The following is a 22,488-nucleotide window of genomic DNA, read 5'->3' as shown; positions in this document are numbered from 1 at the left end:
AGCAGCTGCTTTGCTCGGGTGTAAATAAATAAGTAAATAGCAGCAAACCCTGCAGAGCTGGGGGGGCACAGGTCTTGGCTGCGATCACCCCCCTCCAGGCATCACCAGCCCCATCCCACTGTGGGACCACGCTTGGGCACCCCACGGTCCCGCTCCTGTTGCCAAGAAGGGTGTCGGCTCCTCTGCCCTTTTTCACATGCTGACAAGGCGCTGGAAAAGCAAGAGGTTTTTTAAAACATAAAACAAATAAAATTAGGTCTTCTGGTAAGGGATTAAATGGGTGCCCTCGGCTGTATTTATAGAAAGTTCAAAAGTAAATCTGTTCCCAGACTGAATAAATATTTTGCTCAGGCAGGCGAGATTTTCAGTTCATCTGTCTCGCAAAGCCTCGAGTGAGAGGGGAATTGATTTTCTTCAGCTTGAACAAGGCAAGCAACCCTCGAAACCAGACAGATAGCGAAGTCCCATTATCGGTTCAAATGGGGAAGCAGCTGGGAAATCATTTAAGGCAAAGTGAAAATGGAGCCGCTGTAGGGAGCAGCCCAATCCCCAGCACCGGGCACGGCTCCGCTCGGGCATCGCCGCGGCACGGGGCGCTGCCAGAGGTTGTCCCTGCTCCGTGCTCACCCTTGTCGTGAGGCTGTTTGGTAGCAGAATCCCAGCTCCAGCAGCTTGCTAATTCAAGCCCCTGGTGTTTGCAGCCATGGGTTACTGCTAAGACAAGAGCTTAGCGCTGCGCTCGTGATAAAAGTCACCGCGGGGCAGCTCCGGCGTGGCACCGACCTCCTGGGCTGCCCTCCCCATCCTGCCCGGGACTGGGGCTGTCCCGCTGCCCTCCCCATCCTAAAAAATAAAAGGGAGGATTGTGGAAAAGAAAAACACCGCAAAGCCTTTGGCAGTGCTCTCCGCTCTCTTTTGGAGGAGCCTGTTTTCCAAGGGTGGACCACGTGAAATGAATATTTGCCTTGAAAAACTGCCTCGGCACCACCCGGGCAGCTTGCAGCCGAGCCTGGAGCAGCCCCGGCATCGCTCCACGCTCATCCTCCATCACCTTTTGTCCCTAGCATCATCCTGCTGTGCCCCAGGCACCTTTCCAAGGTCACGGCCAGCGAGGGGGAGCCGGGGAAGTGGCCAAGGTGGGAGCGGTGGCTTCAAGGGGATGGTGCAGGACACGGGGCAGGTTACAACCGGAGAGGTTGGGATCAGCGGCTGCACCTCGCTGGGGTTTGCAACGGGAGGTCTGACCAGGGGGGGCTAAAAAAAGCTGTGAGATGAGCAAAATGATCCGCTGAGTCACTGATCACTCGCTCGCCCGCTGCTTTAGTCACCCCCTTCCCTGAACCGCTATGGGTTTGGTGCTGAGGGGGCACAAACTGTGAGCGCGTTAAATTGCTGCGGCCGAAAAAACAAAGTGCTGCTGCTGCACGCGCGGCTGCTGGCACCAGATGGATCACTGGAGGTGCTCAATTAGTGGTGGCTCCCTAATAAAGCCGCTGATTAATACCGGTGGAAGTGCTGCGGAGTGGCAGGTGCTCTGCGCCGAGGTGCTCTCCGGTCCCTGGCATCGCAGCTCCTGCTTTTTGGGTGTCCCTGGGGACAGGAGCAGCTGTGCCCCACGCAGGGCTTGGTAGAAGAGGCAGGTCCCAGCCTCCTGCTCCTCGGGGGAAAGGCTCGAGTCCTTCCAGCAGAAATTCTGCCTGGAGAGCCTGGATTAGCCACGCTGCTTTCTCATGCACGTGACGTGGAAATAGTATGAAAGGGATGAGTTGGGGCTGCAAAAAAGGCCCCCAGCACCGCTCCCTGCCGTGGCTCTGCAGAAAGCCCCATCCCCTGCTCAGCCTCTGGTCTGGGTGCCTGGGGACCACAGCAGGATTTGTCTCAGAGCATCCCAGTGAGGGGATGGAGGTGATTGCTCAGGTCCCATCGGTAGCTGCAGAGGCAGAGGGACCACTGCAGGTGGGTGCTGGCACCGGGGGGACCGTGCTGGCTGCCTGGGCAGGCTCTGATGTGGCTCTGCTGCTCCGCTGCTGTTGCTTGGCCTCCCCAACTCGCCCGGCCTCGCTGCCTCCCCCCAGGCGCCCCGCACGAAGAGCCCTTTTAGCCGAGTAACCCCGCCGTGCCGAAGCCAAGCGCTCGTGAAAGGGCCTGTCTTCGAGCAGGAAAGAGCCATAAAGGGCCTATTTATGTAGCTGGCTCCTTGCAATGTTTTCAGACACGGCCCTCGCATGTTTTCATAACAACACCGCCTCCACCTCCCGCCAGCTGCCAGCACAGCCCGGCCCAGCCTCCGCCGAGCCCGGCCTCCGTCCTCCGCCTCCATCCCCATCCCTGGGGGCTCTGGGTGGCCACGGTCGGTGCCGGGGCATCACCGTGCCCACGGGCATCTCGGTGCTGCTCCAGCCGTGCTTGCTTTCAGCAGGCAGCTGGCCAGCAGCAGCAGGCAGCAGCAGGGTGCTCGTGCTGGGGGTGAAATAGGGAGCCCTGCTCGCGTCCCCGTGCATGGCTCTGTTCAGGATTGTGCGCCGGGGCTGGGGGTCACCATGGCACCCTGGTCTGGCACCCTGACGTCCTGGGATGTGGTCCTTCTAGCACCTCTGCTTCCAGCCCTGCCAGCCTCTCCAGATCATGCCCCATCGGGTGATGAGGCCGTTTCCAGTGCTGGTGATGTGATGTGTGCCGGGAGGTGGCTGCACGGTGGAGCAGGGAGGAGCCGGGTCCCCATTGCACTCAGCGCCGGTGTGCAGGAGGGAGCCATCGCCCTGCAGAAAACCCCAAAATTGAGTGAATACCTGGAGGCATCAGGGTGACAGGTTATGGACCTGCCCTGCCTTTCTCACCCCGCAGGAGCAGTGCCGTGGTGCGTAGGGCGCACGGCTACGCACGCTCGGTGCCGGCTGCCTGCATCCCCGTGTTTGCCATGGCAGGGAGACAAGCGACTTCTCACGAACCCATTTGCAAATTCCTTTTAAACAGGAAAGCTGGCCCGCTAGAGGTCCTTAAATAGCGTTAATGGTGCTGCCCAGCAAAATATCGGAGCTGCCACCTGCGCTGCCAGCCGACACGCGCTTCCTTCTGGGCCTCTCGGAGCAAAGGTTTCTCCATTTAATTGGGCACGCACGCTTCTCTCCTGACACTGGTGACCTCTGCCTACTCAAAGGATGCTCACAGCACCCAGAGGGGCCTCCTGCAGCTTTCAGAGCTGCTGTAAGAACCAGGGGAGCGAGCAATGAGGCTTCCAGGAGCTGCATTTGTTTGGAAATAACCAAAGAAAGCCAAAGCAGCGTGCGTAATTCGGGCCACGCTTATCACTGACAGTAAACCCCAGCTCTACGATTCTTTCCCTTCTGTCTTCTAGCCAGAGAGTCGTGTATAACTTCATTAGCCCATATCCAGGAGACGCTGAAAGATGTGGACAATTAATTATCATCTGTCCTCTTTCATTCCCCTGCCTGTCAGTGATGGCTTTCCAGTAGCATGAAGACAAGTCCGTGCTGAACACCAAGAGGAGCCGAGGCAGGAGGCCAGGGCGATGAAGGTGTTCCTCTCATCTGCTGCAGGGCTGGAGGAACACGGCCCCTGCTCAGAGGGAAATTCGGGTGATGGAGCAGCCTGCCTGGCCCTGCCTGTGCACCAAAATCAGTTCTGGGATGTGTTTTGATGAGCACCTCGAAATAGCATCACCAATTCGGGGCATCCAGCAGCCAGGCAGCACTGCCCAGGGGTTTGGTTTTATTTTCCTGCATTTTAGTTACGTGCTTTGAGGCTCCTCCTGCCTGTGCCTCCTGAATTGAGGTTTCCGTGGCCCTGGCCCTGGCTGGAGAGCAGAGCCCCGTTTGCAGCCTCCTTTGGAGCAAAACTGCTTTTTAAAGAGGCCACGATGAAGCAGCTGCACTGCCCTAATTTGCCGATGGCTGATGTCCTAGAAATACGGTCGGAGGCACAGAGGTAACGTCGGGACTCGGGGGTGCAAATGTCCCATGTGAGGGGGGCTGAGGCTGGCAGGGCACGGAGACGGGGGGCCACAGAGGCAGGGGGCGATGCCAGCACACCGTGCTCGTCCCCGTGCCCTCCTTCTGACTGCAAGGTGAGCTCTCAGGTGCTGTGACACGATTAAATTTAGGCTGGTGGCTGCTAATTAGAAGAATTGGAGGAGAGAGCTGCCTAAACGCCAGCTCCCACATGGGAAAAAAACCCTCTGGATGCCCACATCAGCCTCAGGTGGTCCCTACAACCGACCCTGAGACAGAAATGTGCAGCACAGAGAGGGATGCTGGCTTCAGCATTTGCCGAAGGGTTTTTCAAGCTTTAACCCCTTTTAGGCTGCCCGAATTTCAGCTAGAAGCAGCAGCCACACTCAGCCCCGTCGTTGAATTGCCCTGTGCTCCTGGGTGCTCCTGACCTGTTCTCGCAGGTAAATGGTGACCGAGGGGGTGCTGCAGGGTCCTGGCACCCCAAAATCACCACGGGGCTCCCACCAAGCCAGGACCACAGCCGGGCATGGGACCAGAGCTCCCTGAGCCCCACGGGTGCCAGCAGCGAGCCCCCCTCAGCTCCTGGTCACTAATTGCCCTGCAGAAAGCATTTCTCACAAGTTTCCTTCATAAGAAACAGTAAACGCAGACTTTGATTTAGCTCTCCTTTGCCTTTCTTCCTCTCTTTTTAATTTTTTTTTTCCCCTTCCTACCCCGAATGAAGAAACCCTTTTGATCAGGCCGGGCTGAGGCTCCGTAACGAGCATCCCTGTTTGTGTTGGGGGGGCTGTCAGCCTGGGAACATGACAAGGCGTCTCCTCTCCGTCTCACACACAATGAATTATTTCTTCCACTCTCTCTTTGTACTGTCTCTGGGATAAATTACCGCTTCCAGGATTAGCAGATGGGCTTGTCAACCAGCGAAGCATCCTTAAACCCTTAGATTATACGCTGCCCAGCGTGAAGCGCTGGCCGCTGCGGCTTGACCGAGGCTGAAGGAAAGTGGTTGTGCGGGGAATTGTCAGGCGGGCTTGAAAGCAAATTGCTTGGCCAATTTATTTTCTTTCCTGTGTGTGAACATGTTTTTCTTAAAGGGATGCTGTCACATTAAATATGGAACTGCCAACCGCAGGCATTAAAAAATCATGGGTCGTCCCATTTTCCTTCCTCCCACTCGAAATTCTAAAAAAAAAAAAAAAGAACGACCAAAAAACAAAAAACAGTAAATTTGGGGTTCTTTTCATTTGTCATCTAGAGAGCTAAAGAGGCTTTTTCAAGTTTTTCCTGGCAGTCGGGAGCTTTGGAAACTTCAGAGTCATCACCGACACTGCAGATCTGGGCCAGATGGTGCCAAGGAAAATGAGCAGTGGGGCAGCCCTTTGGGCTTTGCTTTCACCAAAATTGGGCTTTCTCACCTTGCCCTTTCTCTCCAGAAGTTCATGTTTTTGGCAGGCAGTTGTCACAAGGGCCGGGAGAGCAGTCGCAATGGGAAAGCACTTGGGGAGTGTTTAGTTCCCTCTGAAGCTGATGGGACCGAACCACATGCTTGTATGCAAATTTTCCCCAAAATCATGCTTTTATATTGCTGCCTTTACCTTTCCAGGCACTTTTTTAGGGAAGTTAATGAGAGCAGTTTCCTTACGTTGTGACAAACCCTCATTTTTAGCAGTTACCCAGAAGGATACAGAAGAACTTGGGGAAGGAAATGGGGCATTGGCCAGCACCCAGCAGCTCCAGGGTACCTCTTTTAGCACATATCCAAGAGTGTTGTTTGAAAAAACCTTGGATTTTGGGCAGGTGCTCAGTGATTTCTCCTTCCCTCGTCAGTGGCTGCAGGTGCTGGGGTTGGGGCTGGGGTTGGGGCTGTAACCACAGCAGCCCCAGCTGGGTTGTGTTGGCCAGGGCCATAAGAAGGGCAGGGGAGGAGGCTTTGGGGTTTGCAAGTTGGGTGCTCTGCTCCTAGGTTAACAGCCTGGATAGGGTCTGCTTTGCCCCCTGCCTTAAAGCTCTGGTAGGTCCTGATGTGCTCCTTTATTTTGGGGGGTCAGTTCTGGGGAGATTTTGCTTTGGCTTTTGTGGTGTTTGGTGCTTCTCCTTCTTGAGTTTAAGCTCTCGTGTGTGTAAACCTGGGAGGTGGGGAGGTTCTGGTGGTGTAATCCTGTCCTGGGGGTTAAAAATTACCCAACCCAGGGTCGTGAAGGATTTGGAGAATGAAGAAGCAGTGCAAAGTCTTGTGCTATTGTTAACTTCTGAATAAATATTGCTTTAACAGCTGGCTTGTGGTCAGCAGCACTGGGCTCATTTGCTGCATGCCCCACGAGGCTGAGCACCCCACGGGTGCCCCGGAGCCGCCCCCAGAAGGTTGGGTGTTTGGTGACTTTTGGTCTAATAACGCACTGGGCTTCCTTTGATGGGGTGACTCAAAACACTGCGTGGATTTAAACGGATCCCCTTGCAAATATCTTTACTTGATACCACTGCAATGGCTGGATTTCAAATGTCACTTACTTAGCACTATGAAATAATTAATTCAGGTTGTGTTACAGGAGCCTGCGGGAGCTCAGACTTAAATTGGAGAGCTCCCGCGTTAGCAGTTATACACAAACATGCCTAGAAGCTGATTTCTGTCCCTAAAATGTTGCAGCCTAAGTGCAGGCGAGAGGGGGCACAAGCCTGGCAGGACGGGCTCAGCCTGTGGGTTGCTGCTTGCTGTAATTCGAGGCCTCTGAGCTTTGCTTTGCTTCTTTAAGTGGCTCCGGCACAAAAAATAGCTGTAACAATCCAGGTTCGGCTCCGCTGAGTGAGCAGCATTAGCTGCTGCCCTTCCTGAGCAGAGACTTTTAAAGTTTAATGTGATAATCTCGTCCCGAGTCCTTCAAATGTGGTAAGTCGCGTCCTCCTGGACCCTGCGGGAGCAGGCGCAAGGCAGCGCCGTGGCCTCGGACCCATCCCTCGGGATACCCTTATCTGAAGGTTTCTGAGATAACGAGCTTCAGGGGGGTCAGGGAGGAGCTGGGCGGCGAGTCCTGGAGCAGGGTCTGTGGGGGGGACACTCAGGGGGCTCCTGGGACTGAGCATGGCCAAAGCTGTGCCGTGCGCCTTGCTGCCTGGTGGCTCCTGGCTCTGCGTGCCCGCTGGCACCTTGCCCGGAGGAGATGCTGCTATTGCACAAGCGGTGCCTGGCTTTGATTTCAGGGGGGATTTGGAAAAATAATAATTAAAAAAAAAAAAAAAAAAGAAATTTAAATCGTAGGGACTAGGAAGAGCCAGTGAGGAGCGGCTCAGCCAAAACTCGCGCCGCGGCTGCATCGGGTTGCACTCCCTGCTCTATTTTAAGAGGCAAACAGCCCGGCGGCGGCGGGGAGCAGCCGGAGCCGTCGTCTACCAGCCCCCCGGACTGGGGCATCGCTCTTTTGGCAGGAGGTGATTGATGGTGGTGTGCTGGCCTGTGTGCAGGGGGCGGCACGGCTGCCTGCTCCCCAAAGCTTGCTTGAGCCACGTGTTTTAGCCCTGTCCTGGCGTGACACAGCTTAGCCATGCCCTGCGCTGCTCCTGCTCGCAGCCGGCTGCCTTCGTGGTGCTGCAAGCCCCAGAGCTGCTGCTCTGGGTCCTCAGGTGGCTTTTTGCCCTTGTTGTGTTTTGGCATCCCGCAGGGGTGAGGTGCTGGGGGGCCACGGTTGTCCTGGGGGGGACCAGGACCTTGGGTCCTGCCTGGCCATCCTGCTCCGTCCCCCTGGTGTCCCGCTGGGAGGGCTGAGTCAGTCTGCTAAATTAAGGCTTGGGAATTTTGGGTGGAAGCGCAGCAAGGGCTGGAGAAGGACCTTTGACAGCAGGGTTCATGCACACATCGAGCCCCTGAGATTTAAGCACATACTTGAATGGAACAGGACGAAAATGATTTATGGTGTAGATGTCCTGGCGGCATGGGGCACTGGGGTGCCAAAACCACCGCAGTGTGCGTGGCCTTGGTGGTGTGGGGGCCCCTCTGGGAGCAGGACCCTCAGTTCCCATGGCTCTACCCCAATCTTTGTGCCGGTCACAAGAAACCTGAAGGATTTCGTGATCTTGAAAGTCCCGTGCCAGGAATTCCTCGGCCAGGAGAGCAGCAGCCGGGCGGGATGATGAATCGCTCCCTCCTCAATCGTTCCTCTCCTGCTGCTCTCTTACACTGTGCTAACAGTTACAGCTAAACCCCTGGGGGCAAAATGTCAGGCTCTCAGTGTGCGTTTGCTTCTGTTTTTTTTCTCTGCTGATGGAAGCACGGGGTGGGTCACCTCCGTGATCTGCAGCAAGCGTGGGCAAGCCCCGCGGTCCCCTGCCCGTAACCAGTCAAGGTGCTCATTCACAAGAGCCATGTGCTCACTGGACATGGAGAGCAAGTCATTTATTTTAAAAAGAATCATCCACTCGTGCTTTCCCTGCCCTACTGCTGCTGCATCTGGTACCTCGTTACCCTGCTGCTCGTCCCTTTTTGTCCCTGGTGATGCTGATTATCCAGCTTGCTGCAGACGCAGAGCACAAAGCTTCAGGATTGCAGGACCCTTGGGTAGGAGGTCGGAGGTATTCTTAGTGCTTTGTTTCCTGGGGCTGGTGGGTGCTTCTGCGATGCTGCTGCAGTCCGGCCGTGCTGTGTCCTGCCCGGTGTCCCCTCGGTTCAGGCTGTGACTGTCCTTGTTTGCGATGCGCTGACTCAGGGAACGCGCCGAGTTAATGATGCTGATGTGCAAACGAGAGGACGGGCACCGTGGTGTCCTCTGCATGCTGGTGGTGCTGTGGGAGGTCCTGCTGCCCTTCAGAGTGTGGGAATGGGGCAGAGGCTGTCTGGGGGTGGGAGGCAGCCTGGGTACCCTGGGTGTGAGGGGGGGGGCTCAGACCTCAGTATGAGGGTGGTCAGTGGGGGAGCCCCCACCTGCTCCACTCCCTGTGCCAGCAGCCAGCCCTGGGCTCAAAGTAATCCTCGCTTTGAGGAGCGATGGTTTACGTGCTGATCCCAAAACGTGCCTCACCCCAGCATTAGCAGAACATATGCTGGGGCCGTGGGGAGGGCGGGGAGGGGGGGGGGGTTGGCTTTACTGGTGTTATGAAATGCCGAGCACGAGGCGGGCACGGAGAGGGCTCTCTGAAATCCGTGGTCTGCCCTCAGCTGCTCAATCTTAGCCCAGGATACCAGAGCATCTCCTGCTATCCCTGCAGCCCTGCTGGGACATCTCCATCCTCCCAGCAGGCAGGGCCCCGTGTCCCTAGGGCTGGCTGCCCTCGTACCCATCCTCCCAAGCCTGGCACCTCTCTGTTGAAGCCACCCGGGGCATTTTCTAGGTCTGACCTTCGAGGAAGCTTCCCCATCTCCTCATTCACGAGCAGAGCTGATGTCGGGTTGCCCTCGCCCTGCTCTTGGCTCAAGGTAACTCCTACAGTCACAGCAGGCGCCAACTGGCAGGAGGCTCCCCCGCGTGACGCCCGGGGCTTCAGCAAAAACTCGCTGAGAAGCAAGCACCGAGCGCCCAATATTCACCCGGGCCCTGGGGTGCGGAGGCTGCTGATGAGGGCTGATTTAGTGGCCATCGAACCGCGCTCGAAGTGCTCCTTGAAACCTGAGCCAGGAGTCGGAGGCTGTGCTGGCGGCGTAGGGGCGGCTGCGCTGCCCGGGCACACGGCAGAGGCTGGACTGCGGGCGGCCGAGCTCCAGCTTCGTCCAGGTAAGAGCTGGTGCCACTGGGGCAGGACAGCAGGGATCGCTGCCTTGCCCTGGGCTTTGAAGGAGCAGCTGTGGGAGTCCCTCGGTGCTGCTGGCAAAAGCTGCACCGGGAGCGGAGAGGTTGCAGGGGACAGCGGGGCTCCAAGCCTGATCCCACCGCTGGCGATTTCATGCACTCAAACCTGTTTTTAATGGGGGCGTGCTCCGAGCTGTAAGGATGGTTTTAAGTAGAAAAGCAGAAATGAGATGGAGTGATTTCAGCCCTGCTGGGGTTAGGGTGTTTTTCTGGCTATTCTGCAGTTCTTGGCGAATGCGAGCAGGGCCATTGCAGCAAGGCAGCTGTTTGGGGTGGCGGGTTAGCTGGGTTCTGTGGCAGCTGCTGGTGGTGACTTTCATGCTAATTGTTCTATTTCTGTTGCTTTTATTCAATATTCCATGCCCTCATGAACAGATAAAGAAAGCAGATTCAATGTTATGAAATCACGTGAGCTCAAACAAGATTACTGTTTTTTGTTTTTGTTTTTTAAGTTTCTTACTCTTAGCAAATTCACTCAAACTTCAGGTTGAAATTGCCCTGGTTTGGCACTGCTAGATGGGACAGGTACTGAGAGCAGCGATGTAGCTGTGCCCCATATCCGTGGCAGATGCATTTTCACTGGGGTTGAGGTCCTGGCCGTGTGTGGGGTCACTTGTGTTTAGGGATGCGATAAGTGCAGGAAGGAGCCCGAAGCTGCCTGCCAGGGTGGGGGGTGCTTTGGTGCTGGATGGGGCCCCTGGGGATAAACCTGGGCAGGTAATTGGGTTTCATTAACACAAATTTCTGCCCAGGCTGTGTTTTCTGCTGGGGACAGCTTGGTGAGACCAGTCCTCGCCCACTCAGAGTATCAGAGCAAAGGGCCAAATACCCATTGAATCCCTGCTCTTGTCATTATTTCAGCCTAGCCTAAATATTCAGTACCTTGCCTCGACCCGTGTAGTTGCTTTTCTGCATGCAAGGCCCGTTCTGTGTGCTGAAACCCAGCTATTTTGGAGGTTTTAGGGGGCCCCAGCGCAAGGGGTGGGTGGTGCAGCTGGGCTCCAGCTCCTCACCCACAGGCTGGGGGTGCGTAAATGTGTCAGCGCCCTGCGGGTGCCTCCTGGCACTGCCTTGGATTCCCCTGCTCCTGCCTGCTGGGGGACGGGGGCTGCTCTTTAACCGCCGTGTGTTAGCACAGACTGATTTTGGGTGGGAATTGCTGGTTTTGGATGAGTTTGGTTCCTGTTTGGGAGCACGTCCCAGCGTGGGGCTGCTTCAAAACCTGGCACTGGCTGTGCAGATCCTCAGGCTGTGTCCCCAAAGAGGGACAACCGAGGTTGCAACCCCCAGCTGAGGGTGCAAGGATGGGAGATTTTCCTGGGGGAGTCGATGGCAGCAGCCAGCACAACGGGGCGCAGAGGATGAGGGATGTGACGCTGCCTGCTCCAGCCGTTCATTTCCATACATTTCACCCATCATTAAATCCCAAATCAGTACATCAGGGCTTGGCTACATCTGGGGTTGGCTTGCTCTGAGGTGTGGTGGCAGCTTGCTGGGAGCGGGGTCACGGAGCAGGGTGATTTAACCCCCGGCTGTCACGTGCAGGAAGATCAAGGTGTTGGGAACTGGTTTGTAAATTAGGCTTGGTGGTAGGTGAATGCCCAGAGCTGAGATTGGGGTGAGAGAAGTGCCCTGCACATCTTTGACCCTGGGTTGTTTTTGCTGGGTGAGGGGGGGTGAGCCCTCCAAGCTGCCCCAGTCACTGGGGGCACTCATCGATGCTTTCTGCTTAGAGCCCTGGGTGAGCCTGGGGATGCTTAAAAACCTTCTGCTCCTTGGCAGCTGGGTGATGTGAGCATCCTAAGGACAGGGCAAAGCCAGTCACAAGGTGTTCAGCTGTGGGTCCCCAAGGGGCTGAAACGAATTTGGGTTGTGGCATCAGTGTAACTGGTGCCAGGGATGCAGCGTCCCTGGAGCAGCACCAGCTGCGCCCTGCCCCGATGCAAACACTTCTGGGCTCACTTTTGGGTACTGAAATCATTGCTGGTGGGACCGGGAGCTGTGTGGGGCTGAACTGGGTGGTCAGCAGCTGAAAAATGTCTGGGGTGTGTGGAATTGCATGTCCCAGCCAGGCACAGCTTTGCTCTGTCACTTCCCTTCCACCCGCAGCGATGCCCTTTGGAAGGGAGGCGAGTCCTGCGCTGCCCATAAAACAGCACTTATTTGGGGCATTTAGTGCGTGGATTTTAAATCCTACCCAGCGTTTGTCACCACTTTACAGCCTTCTGCAGCCCGTGTTTATGGTGTTATTAAAAAAGAGGAAGAGACCTGGGGTTATGGACTATGATACAGGAGCATAAAACTGACCCTAAGATAAAAAACCGGCTGCAAGGAGTTTTCTGCTGGGGCTGGAGGGACGAGGTGGGATCGCTATGACTCACGGGGGGTGAGGGGGCTGTTGTCCCTGAATCAATATTTTTTTTTTTTTTTTTGCATCACAAGCAATAATAAAATTGAAAAAATAATTTTATTTTTTTATTTGGGGGGGGAACTTCACAGAGCTGGGAGAATGGGGAGCTGCAAGCTCAGATGGTGGCTGGGTGCGTGTGGGATGCTCAGGGTTTGGAGGAACGAGGGTTTGGTGGGGCTGGGGGCTCGCTGTGCCCCCCAGGAGTGCAGAATCAGCCTGGAAACCTCTCACGGGGGGGAGGAGAAGCCTTTTGAGGCAGCACCCGCTGCTGCGGTGACACCCAAGCCGCTCTGACCTTCTTTGATTTCAGGGAGATTTGGACATCTGTCAGGGAGCGTTTCGCACCCGTCAGGAGCCCCCTCTCCCTGCGTGGAGGCTCCGAGCACAGGGCAGTAAAATGAAGGCAGGAGGAGGCATCCCGACCTCCAGAGGTCTTGGTGATGCTGGTGGCCGTGGGATCATTCTGCTCCCCGTGGGCAGCTTAAAGCTGGGCAGAGGTGGGCGAGTGGCAGCTTGGTCCCTGGGGAGCCCTGCCTCCATCAGGAGGCCCCCCCCAAAAAAGATGAGGCCGCTTGTGGTCCTCCAGGGAGAGGCTGGAAGTGCTGCCCCAGCAGCCCTGTAGGGTTGGGGTGGTGGATTTGGGGTGTGGGGATCCCGGGTTTGGCTCAGAGCCCCTCTGGGGTCGCTTTCATATGAGGGAAACTGAGGCATGGTGGCTCAATCATCACCGTGCCTCAGTTCCCTTCCTATGAAAGCGACCCCTTCTCATGCGGGGCCACCACGGGAACAAAAACCCAGGCAGGATGGAGGCACCGTGAGGGTTGGGGTGGCTGTGGGGGGGTTATCAGCACCCCAGCCCCACGGTAGGGCTCTGCAGGGGGGTGCTGGGTGCCTCCAGAGCACCCACGGCACTGTGCTGACAAGGAGAAATCCTCCCCAAAGGAGCTGTCAGTCACTGGGACCGGTTCCCCTGCACACACACACGGGGCTGGCAAGCCCCCAGCTGCCAAATTTCAGGTCCTGACACCTGAGAAGCAGAAGAGGCCCCGAAGGCCCAGGCGAAATTAAGTGAATGAGACAGGCGCGCAGGCGATTAGGGCAGGGCTTTTAAATACTGCAACGGGAGCCGACCCGGGGAGCCTCGGCCTAATCAGAGCAGCAGCAGCTCCTTTTTATAAGACGGGGGGTATTTGGGGGATACTTTGTCTGTATAACACTCCAATTTTAGCTGTGAATCCCTGGGTGTGATTGCATTATAAATACCCAGGGAGGGCAACGCGCCAAGAGCACCCGAGGACCTGCCCCTGCCCCCGGGTGTCCCGCTGTGTCCCCAAGCCCCTGTTTCATGTTCCTGGTGCTGATCATCTCCCAGACCTGCTCCGGGGCTGCTCTGCTGGTGGAGTTGTCTGGTCAGGGCCATCCCCAGGGTCCCCATGGGGTTCCCTGCCCCTCCAGGTGCTATTGACGGCTGTGGGTTTTGGGGAGCATCCATAAATGAGGTGGTTTGGTTGGATGGGGCAGCTCTGCTGCAAGGAGGCTCAGCTCGGCCCCGAGTCCTGGAGGCTTCATTTAAAAGCATCAGGTATCAGGTGTTTTTTTTTTTTTAATACACATTAGGTTGTTTTTAATATTATTTCTGTCTTCTTGAGCCTTTCAGGGCTGGACCACGTTTTTTTTTTTTTTTTTTTTTAATTATTATTATTTCCACTCACCTCAGAAGCAGGGGGTGTATAGGGGGTGTATATTTTCTTTCCTTTTCATTGCAAGGTGACGTTGGAGCTTCAGGAAAAATCCCAAGGGCTTGGGAGAAAATCCAGAGTTCCCAGTCCTAGGCAGCTGCACAGGGACTTCAGGCACCCAGATTCTTCTGCCAAGAGCTAGATTTCCTTGCTTTCAATGTAAAGCTCCTTTTACACTCTGCTTAGCATATTTTTAGCTGGTGAAGCAGGACTTTAAGGAATTATTGGTGACGTTTTTGGCCAATCGTGGTGTAATTTAGGTGGATCAGGGCTTTGGGTGGTGGCTGGTCTGTGCTGCTGCCCTGAGCAGAACTGGAGCACGCTGCCAGGGTCCTGGTCCAGCTCTGCACCCAAACCTGTGTCTGAGAAGCTCACCCGAGGTGACCCGAGCTCCTTCAGCAGGGCTGTGGGGTTTGGGGCTCAGTTCCAGGCTGTGAACGTGGAAGATGGGTGGCAGGATGGGGGGCGCAGCCACACATCGATGGGAGGCATGGTGAGCTGCTCTCATTCCATCACAGCAGCTCCCAGCCCCTCCTCGTGCTGCCTCTCTCCCTTTGCTCGTTTTTATATCATTTTTGACCATATCAGAGGTGAAAAAAAGGCAGAGCGGCTGCGCCATCGTGGGGCTGCTGGCAGGAGCTGCATTGCCCGGACCGCCCGGCTCAGCTCCGGGTCCGCACCCCGGGGGTTTTTTTTCACCCAGCGTCGGGGTTTGGTTGCTTGAATTGCTCTTGTCTGGTCTTAACGCAGCGAAATCTGCTTGGTGCATTCGCTTTCCTCCACGGCTGGGTGGCTGTGCCAGGTGGCTGTGCCAAAATTGCGTGCTCTGCATGAGAGGGGGACTTCAGGGCCACCTGGGCTCTCTGCTGAGCTCCAAGGAGCTGCTTGGTACTGGGGCAGGGATGCTCCTTGGAGCGCTGAAATCCTCTTGGAGAAGAAAAAGCAAAATTTAGGAAGCTTTAAGCCACTGGGAGGAAACTTTCCAGGCTGGTGCCACACCAACCCATGGTGGTGGCAGCAGCATTTCAGGCTGCCCATCGCGTGGACCGAAATCTCTGCTCCTCACCTCTAATCCCCGAGGGGTGCACAGGTCACCTGCTGGCTGCTTCCCATGGGTGCCAGGCATGTTGAGACCCTGGGGTCTGTCTCATGGACCCCGAGCACCCCTGTCCCTGCTCGTGGCCCCCCGGGGTGGCTCGGTGCTGGCGCAGCGTGCCCGCCTGTGCTTGTAAGGGGCAGCTGCCCGTTCCCAGGCGGTAACAGGATCGCAGGGCTCGGGTGACCTTCGCGCCTCCTCCAGGCTCCGTGCTGGGTGTCCCAGTGGTTCCTGCTCCAGGGTCACTCCCCTGGAGCAACAGGGGGCCGTGGGGACTGTCCCCAGCTGACCCCTGGGGCCGTGGGCAGCTCTTCCCTGCGTGCAGCTGGGGCTTGAGCTGCTGATGCTAATCCACCCCATGTGCCGGGGACAGGCACCTGCTTCATGTGGGTGAGAAAATGCTCGAGGGGACGGTGCCTGTGGCTGAGATGGGCTGCGGGACACCAGCGCACGGCTCCCTCCAGCTGGATTTCTTGCCTGCGTTGGGTTGGTTTCATCGCAGCTCTGCCGAAGGATAACCTACAGGGCTGCTTGGGAGCGAACAAGAAAGGTCTTAGCTGGCATGAGGAGCTTCTGCTGGTGCTAGAAATTCAGAAGAAGTCCCTGCCCCAACACGTTCCTCCTAGGAACGCTGCTCCTTGTCATCCTGCCCAATGCAATCCCTTATAGAGATGCAAACACTTCTTCCAGCTCAGGATTTGGGCAGCCTGGGCACCACGCAGGAGTGGGACCTGCGCTGGGTTTCCCCACCTCACCTGGCCCCTCTTGTGGTCCGTCTGTCCTGACGGCGGCTCTGTCCTTCCCCCCGCAGGCATGAAGCGACCCCTGAGCCCATCCCACAGCCCTGAGAACGGTTTGCGGCTGGTGGAGCCGGCCAGCGGCCAGCCCGAGCAGCGCCTGAAGCGGGAGAAGAAGCAGCAGTCCTTCACGCTCTGCGAGGTCTGCAACATCCAGCTCAACTCGGCTGCGCAGGCCCAGATCCACTACAACGGCAAGTCCCACCAGAAGCGCCTCAAGCAGCTCAACAAGGGGAAGATGCCGGCGGCCCAAGGTAGGAGCTCGGATCGGCGTTGCCCAAAGGCTGCCCTTGCTTTGGGACAGCTGCTCCCATGGGTTCGGAGTGGCAGATCTGTGGGATGTTCCTGTGGGATGTTTGGGAATGTGGTGCTGTGGCCTTTGACTGTCACTTGCTGGTGTCCCTGAGCTCCGGGGGCTTCCTGGCTCTGCTGTCACCGCCGGTCCTCGAGTGGTTTTGTGGCATTTGGGTCTGAGAACCCACGGTGGCTGTGCTGGATGGACAGATAGGTGTGGGTCCTGTCCACATGCTGCTTGCCCTGTGTCATCAGGAGCATCTTGGGTTTTCTAGGATGAATTTTGTGCGCAAGGCTGGAGCGGTTGGTGCCTTCTGGATTCCTGGTGGCTTCCCAGTGGGTTGGTGACGTGATGGGCACCTGGCTTCAAGGTGCCACCTTGTTCCTGCAGCCCCCTGCTGTGCACTTCTCCTGTAACTGTGCCGGGTTTGGCTGCCATTCGCTCCAAAAGCTGCTTAGATTTTGGTGCTGAGGGTTGAGTGGGTTTCTCAGAAGCTCTGATGTGACGTGATGCCCACAGCAAATGGTTCTGTTCTGGTTTGGGGTGGGGGATCACTGGTGCAGCCCCAGGTAAGGCTGCGTGGGGATGGCTCCCATGTGTGTGCACAGGGGAGCTCACTGGCACGAGCCCCCCTCAGTTTCTCTCTTTGGGTGGCGGAGCTCCTGTTTGTCACTTAGATATTATAAACTAATGGCTTGCAGGAGTGGAGTCCAAGCCCAACACCTTCCCTGCAGACAGGCTCAGCACCCACTCGGTGTCGGCAACTTTGAGGTGCAGAGCTGCCTGTTACAAGCTGTCTCCCCGGGGAAGGAGCATCTCTTCTGGTGGCTGGACAAACCTCCTCTTAAAGAAAAATAAAATAATCCCCATCGCACTGAACCCAACTAGCTAAGCCTCTGTTTTCCTGCCTGCTTTTTTTCCCAAAAACTTTGGTGATGGACGTTTTCTTAAAGCTGTTTGAATTTATTTCCCTAGGGTAAAAAAGGGATGCACAAAAAGGGACTGTGGCACTGCTGGGGCAGCTGAGGGGCTGTATGGTTGTGGCACAGGGACATGGGCAGATGCTGTGCTGCCGGGCTCAGCACATCTCGAGTGCAGGATAGGAGCTCATGCAAGGATGAGAGCTCGTTCGCCCTCTGTGCCATCTGTTGGCATTTACCTGACCTGGTCTCGCTACAGCTGATTGTTGCAGATTTTTTTTTCCCTGCGTAAAAGCAGCAAAACGTGCCAATAAATATCACCCTGCAGTAAAGATGGATGGAATCTGAGGAGTTGCATGTATTAAACCAAAAGAAGTTGTCCTTGAGGCCAAACGAAGCCGGGGCTGGTCCGGCGGTGCCAAGAGCCTGGGGCAGGGCTGGTGCATCCCGGGGCCCCCATCACCATTTGGGGGCAGGTGGCACAGCCCACTCAGGTGACTGTCTTCCTTTCCTTACACACTAATTACAGGTTGGATTAATGAGCTGGGGTCTCTTCAGAAGCTAATTGGTGCCTTTACATGGAGTGAGGGTGTGCGAGTGCAGCAGGAGGTTGAGGGAATGAGGACAGGGCTCCTGTAAAATCGTGTCCCGTGGCTGAACCTTGCGCCCTGCGCCTCTGCTGTGGTTCTGCTGCTCGTGTGGGGTCATCCCTCAATATCCCTCAAGGAGCTGCTGCTCCGAAGAGCAGTAAGCACTTGGGAGTCCAGCCCGATTTTCCTGCCAGGAAGCGGTTGTTTAATAACACTCAAGGTGTTGGCAAATAAACATGCAATGCTTCTGCAAACAAACCTGCAGACAGCGGGTTTCAGGGTAAAAGTTGTTGCTGGCAGCTGGGGCAAGGAGGATGCTCGGCCCCAGAAAACCATGGGAGGTGTGAGGGGTCCTGGCTGCGGGGGGGGCTCTGTTCTTGGCAGACCCCAAGGGAACAGCCCGTGGAAATACTTGCTCCTGCTCTTGCTAAAGACCACGCAGGCCAGAGCCATAAATTCCTGGCGTGGCAGCTGTCATCTGTATGCCAAGCCCTGCTCTCCCCAGTGGTAGTTTTGTTTGAGCAAGGCCCGGGATATGCAAAGGAGCTGCTCTGTTTATCATCGTTCACTGACAGATGGAAATACGGCCTGCTATTTTAATGGGAACAGGGCTCATAAATTCCAGCCTGCAGCTTCCAGATTCTCCCCCCCAGACCTGATTGTGGCCTCGATGGGTGGCTGCCCATTGATGTGGTTCCCACCGAGCCAAAGAATCTCGGCGTGTGCTTTTCGTGGGCCTGCATCCTCCCTGACCTCCTGCGTAGCCTTGGCCTTGGCTCCGGCAGCAGTCACAGCCCTCCGGGGCTTTGCTGTGCTGTCAGCCTCGCGTGCGCTTCCCTTTGGCGTTCACGAAGTCTGCTTTTTGCTCGTGCAGGGAGGTGCAGACAGCATCTGCTCCTCACGCCGCCCTGTCCCCACCGGGCTTTGCCACGGTGCAGCCTGCTCATCCGGAGCTGACCTTCTCCCCCGCGCTGTTGTTTCAAAATGTCACTTCCAGCTCTGTCACCGGCAACCTTTCCCAGCCTCCTGAAGCGTGAGCCCACGAGGGCACGTGGCTGCGAATGACAAATTGGGGCTGGGACCCGGCTGATGCGATGCCTGCGTCCCCTCTGTCACTCACCGGCACCGTGGGTGCTTGGTGCCACCCTGCCCCGTGTCATCCCCACTGGGAAAGGGACCCATCCCCAAAATCCAGCTCTTTTTCTGCCTTGCACCAGTGAGGACAAGAGCTGGAAATCCCCCCCCTCTGCATACACTTCACCAGGCTGTATCAAGGGCTCGGAGTATGTTTGCAGCTGGGGGTTTTCTTGGGTTAATCCCTGTGTTGGGGGGGGTCCTACCTAGGTCCATCGCCCTCCTTGGAGCCCTCCAGCAGCGCCTCTGGGTGCCAGCAGACGTTGCCCTGTCCTGGCACTGAGCTGCTGCCCGGGGAGAGGGCAGGCTGCTGGTGTCAGACCCGGAGCAGCACCGGGAGGAGAAGGGGTGGTCATTAAAGGCTTTGGATTAAATGATATAATTGAGTTAGACAAAGGCAGAATATTCCTCTGAGCTGGAATCTCCGTCTCGCACTGACATCTACAGCTACATCAAAGGCGGCTCTTACAGACACTGAGATCTTCCCTGCTCCCCCTCTGGCTTCTCTGATCAGTGATTTCTGCAAGGGCTGTAATCGCTGGCAGCTCAGGGAGCAAAGCTGGGGAGGAGCTTAGCTGGCAAACAGATGCAATAATCAGTATCATTACAATTTATTAGCTCTATGCTAGGAAGACCCCCAGCTTAAAAACAAATTATTGTTCATTAGGCATTTTCTTGCAAAGCAAATCGCGGTCTGTTGTCTTGTGTTGAATGGCTGCGCAGGCAGCAATTAGATCCTGGGTGTCCACAGATGAAGGGTGTTTTCATGTTGCAGATGCCTGTTCAAATCCAACTGGGTCGAGAGTGATTTAATTACTGCCTGGGATTTTCGAGGGTCTCCAAGTTAGCTCGGCTTGCTCATACTGTTCCTGTGCTCCCCCAAATGGGAGCCAGAGCTTATCGGTCTGGGTGTTGTGTAAGCAAAATGTGCATTTTTCCACCCAAATGGCTGCAACCAGCCTCTGATGTGCCTTTGTGGCAGTGCTGGGCTGCTCTCCCGAGCCCAGCACCGAGGCTGGGTGGGCAGGGTTAGGCCAAAACACTGGGAGCTGGCTGTGCCCTGGTGCCAATCCATGCCACGAGCTCTTCCCATGTACCCAAAGCGGGTGCTGCCCTGTGCCTTCCCCACCTGGAGCTTCTTTTGGAGCTCCCTTGGGTGCCTTTTTCCCCCAGCTTCAGCAGTGCGGTACTGAGAGAACTTCCTTACAGAGCAAAAGGATTCAGGTTTCCCCAATTAGCTGCTGCCACGTCTGTCCGTGCGCGTTTGCAGAGCAGGGAGCTTGGAGACGCGCAGGGAAATCGCTCTGACAGCTGCAGCATCGCCCTGGCTCTGCAGCAGAGGGGAAGGCTGTCGGGATGAGGGGGGGACATGGAGCCTACGGAGGGGTCAGGGTCATCTTGGGGGGCGGACAGATTCAGTGTTGCACGATGTGGTGCTAGGCGAATCCCTGGATTTTGGAAGGTGCAGGCAGGTTCTGTGTGCTGGCGAGAAGCCTCCTCCTGCAAAAGGCTCCGTGGAGACCCAGGGCTGCAGGTCACAGTGCGCCAGGGCTGGTTTATCCAGCCCGGAGCCGTTCTGGCACAACGTCACACTGCAGGGAAAAAAAAAAAATAAAAACAGGGTCAAGGGGGTGCTGTGCCTTTGAGCAAAGGGTGGCATGGCTGCCTGTCACTTAAGTTTTTGCTGGTGTGAAGCAAGCTGGGCTGTGCCAGCAAATGAAGGGTCCCCGCAGCTTTTGCACTGAATGAATAGGACGTGTTTATAGCCCTGCTTTTTTTTTGCAGGACTGGGATAATCCTGTCGGTAGACGGGCCCTGAAAACCATCCCGAACTCCATCTGGAAAAGCAGTCCCCTGGCATGGCAAGCAGCACGAGGGGGGAGCTCGGGGGTCTGACCTTGAGCAGGCAGGCTGCTGTTGCTGCCATCCTGCTCTGGCACCCAAAATCTCCAAAGGTCAGCTGCAGGGAGCATTTCCTCCCCGCCTTCTCCCTGCTATCGGATCTCTTCAGCTGTTAATTACCAAGAAAATGGGTGCCAACCTAGCGTGTCTTTTTTTATTTTGTTATGCGTCGAATCCCTTAATTGCTTTTATTAAACAGGGCGACTCTGTGCTGCTTTGCCTGCAATACAACCTAACGTATTGATTTAAACAATGCACAAACGTGCGGGATTAGAGCCTAATTGGGAACGAAGCCTTGAAGCTTTGCTTCATTTGCTGCTCGGAGTGTGTTTTTAAGAGCTATAAGATGAGCTGACCAGACCTTGGGCATGGTGCTGGGTGAAGTGGGATGAAGATCCAGCTCCCAAAGTGATGTACCCGTGTGGGCATTTCTCAGGAACCCTTTGGAGATGGGTTTGGGTATAAAGGGATAAGGACTGATGGCAGCAACAAGTTTTTACCTCCCTGCCTGCACCGTTGCTCTGTTCCCCGGCAGCACCACGTGCAAGGACATCGTGCAACGAGGGCAGCATCAGGGGACAGGCTTTGTGGGGAGGTACCCAGCTTCCCTGGCCAGGTTGTTTTAATTTTTGCTGGGAGAATCCACCCGTGGGTTGGCAGCTGCACCAGCGATGCTGCAGAGGGTACGAGCAGCCTCTCCGTCTTTCTCCTGAATTCCCGTGGTCGTTTTGCTGCTTCCCCGCTTTGGGGGCTTTTCGGAGGAATTTGGCAGGGAAAACAAAGGGTACAGCTGGCCCCTGAGACACGCTTGCTCGCCTGGCACGGCTGAGTGGGCCTGTGATTATAACGTCAGCTGACGGGATTAGCTACAGATAGCAGGGCGAAAGGAACAGTCGGGAGCGGCGGGGAAAGGCGAGCGCTCCCCGTTGGTGTCCCTCCTCCAGCTCGGGCTCGCTGCACCACCTCTGCAGTGCTGGTGGTGGGAGGGCTCTCCTGCTTTTACCCCCAAGCCTCTTTGTATTGATATTTATTTAATCTCCTTCCAAACTTTTTTTTTTCCTCTGGGTGCCTTGGAGGATTTTTGGAGGTGGTGCCGGGTGGCACCCAAGGCGGGCTCTGCTCACAGCAGCGTGGCTGGAGGCTGCTTTCGGTGCTCCTGCCCTCCAACCTTAGGCTTTAATCAGGCTTCTCCTTCCTTCTCCCTAAATAACAACCCTTCTTAGCCACGTTAACAGCCGTATTCACTCCTGGAAACACTTGCAACGTGCCCATGGGAAGCGGGACCCATTCCCCGTCCCCAGAAGGTGCAGGGTGCAGGGAGCTGAGCGTGGATTCACGCGGGGCATCAGCATCACCCAAACATCGCAGCAGCAGCCCCGGGTGCCCACCCTGTGCCTTAAAGGGTCTTTAATATTCAGCTCTGACAGCTGCTGTGTCTGCCGGCGTGCCCGATCGATGGTTTCGTGGCAAAACAGTAGCAGGGTTCATGTTTTAAGCTTGTGTAAATTCAGTGAAGGGCAAACATACGGAGCCCTGCTCAGCTGGCCTCGGCTGCTCCCTTCAGCTGCGTGCAAAGATGACTAAAAATAGCTTTTCAGATCAGATTGGAATAACCTGGGATCTCTGCGAGGGGAAAATCTCATGCTCTTTTTGCATCTTGGAGATGCTTGCTGGGATCAAAGGTCACTTGAAGATGCGAGGTATTGTAGATGTGCGTTTTCCTTTTGTCTGCTTGCTTTCCAATTTCTGCCCTCCTGCTGGGGCTGTTCCTTGGGATTCTTGGTGACACCAAACTCTGCTTGGGTCCAGGGCTGCGCAAGGAGCTGGTGAGGGCACAGAGGTGCTGCCAGAGCTTGGAGGATG

At 56.1% G+C, this 22,488-nt stretch overlaps 1 protein-coding gene across 4 annotated transcripts in view; it reads left to right on the top strand.

Annotated features, from left to right (window-relative positions):
- Positions 1-22,488, top strand: part of ZNF385C (zinc finger protein 385C) — a 73,702-nt gene that overhangs the window by 8,218 nt on the left and 42,996 nt on the right. Inside the window, exons 1-2 of one of the 4 annotated variants that reach the window (XM_068660487.1) lie at positions 5,862-5,982; positions 15,799-16,038. In XM_068660487.1, coding sequence (XP_068516588.1) covers positions 15,801-16,038 — 238 coding nt within the window. In that variant the 5' untranslated portion in view covers positions 5,862-5,982; positions 15,799-15,800. Of the gene's footprint in view, positions 1-5,861; positions 5,983-9,376; positions 9,668-15,798; positions 16,039-22,488 lie in introns of those variants that run through there. The other 3 variants (XM_068660483.1, XM_068660484.1, XM_068660485.1) reach the window with 3 other exon arrangements.

The sequence above is a fragment of the Anas acuta genome, chromosome 25 (genome assembly GCF_963932015.1).
Source record: "Anas acuta chromosome 25, bAnaAcu1.1, whole genome shotgun sequence".
Lineage (NCBI taxonomy): Eukaryota > Metazoa > Chordata > Aves > Anseriformes > Anatidae > Anas > Anas acuta.
This window is presented reverse-complemented; position numbering and strand designations above follow the sequence as displayed.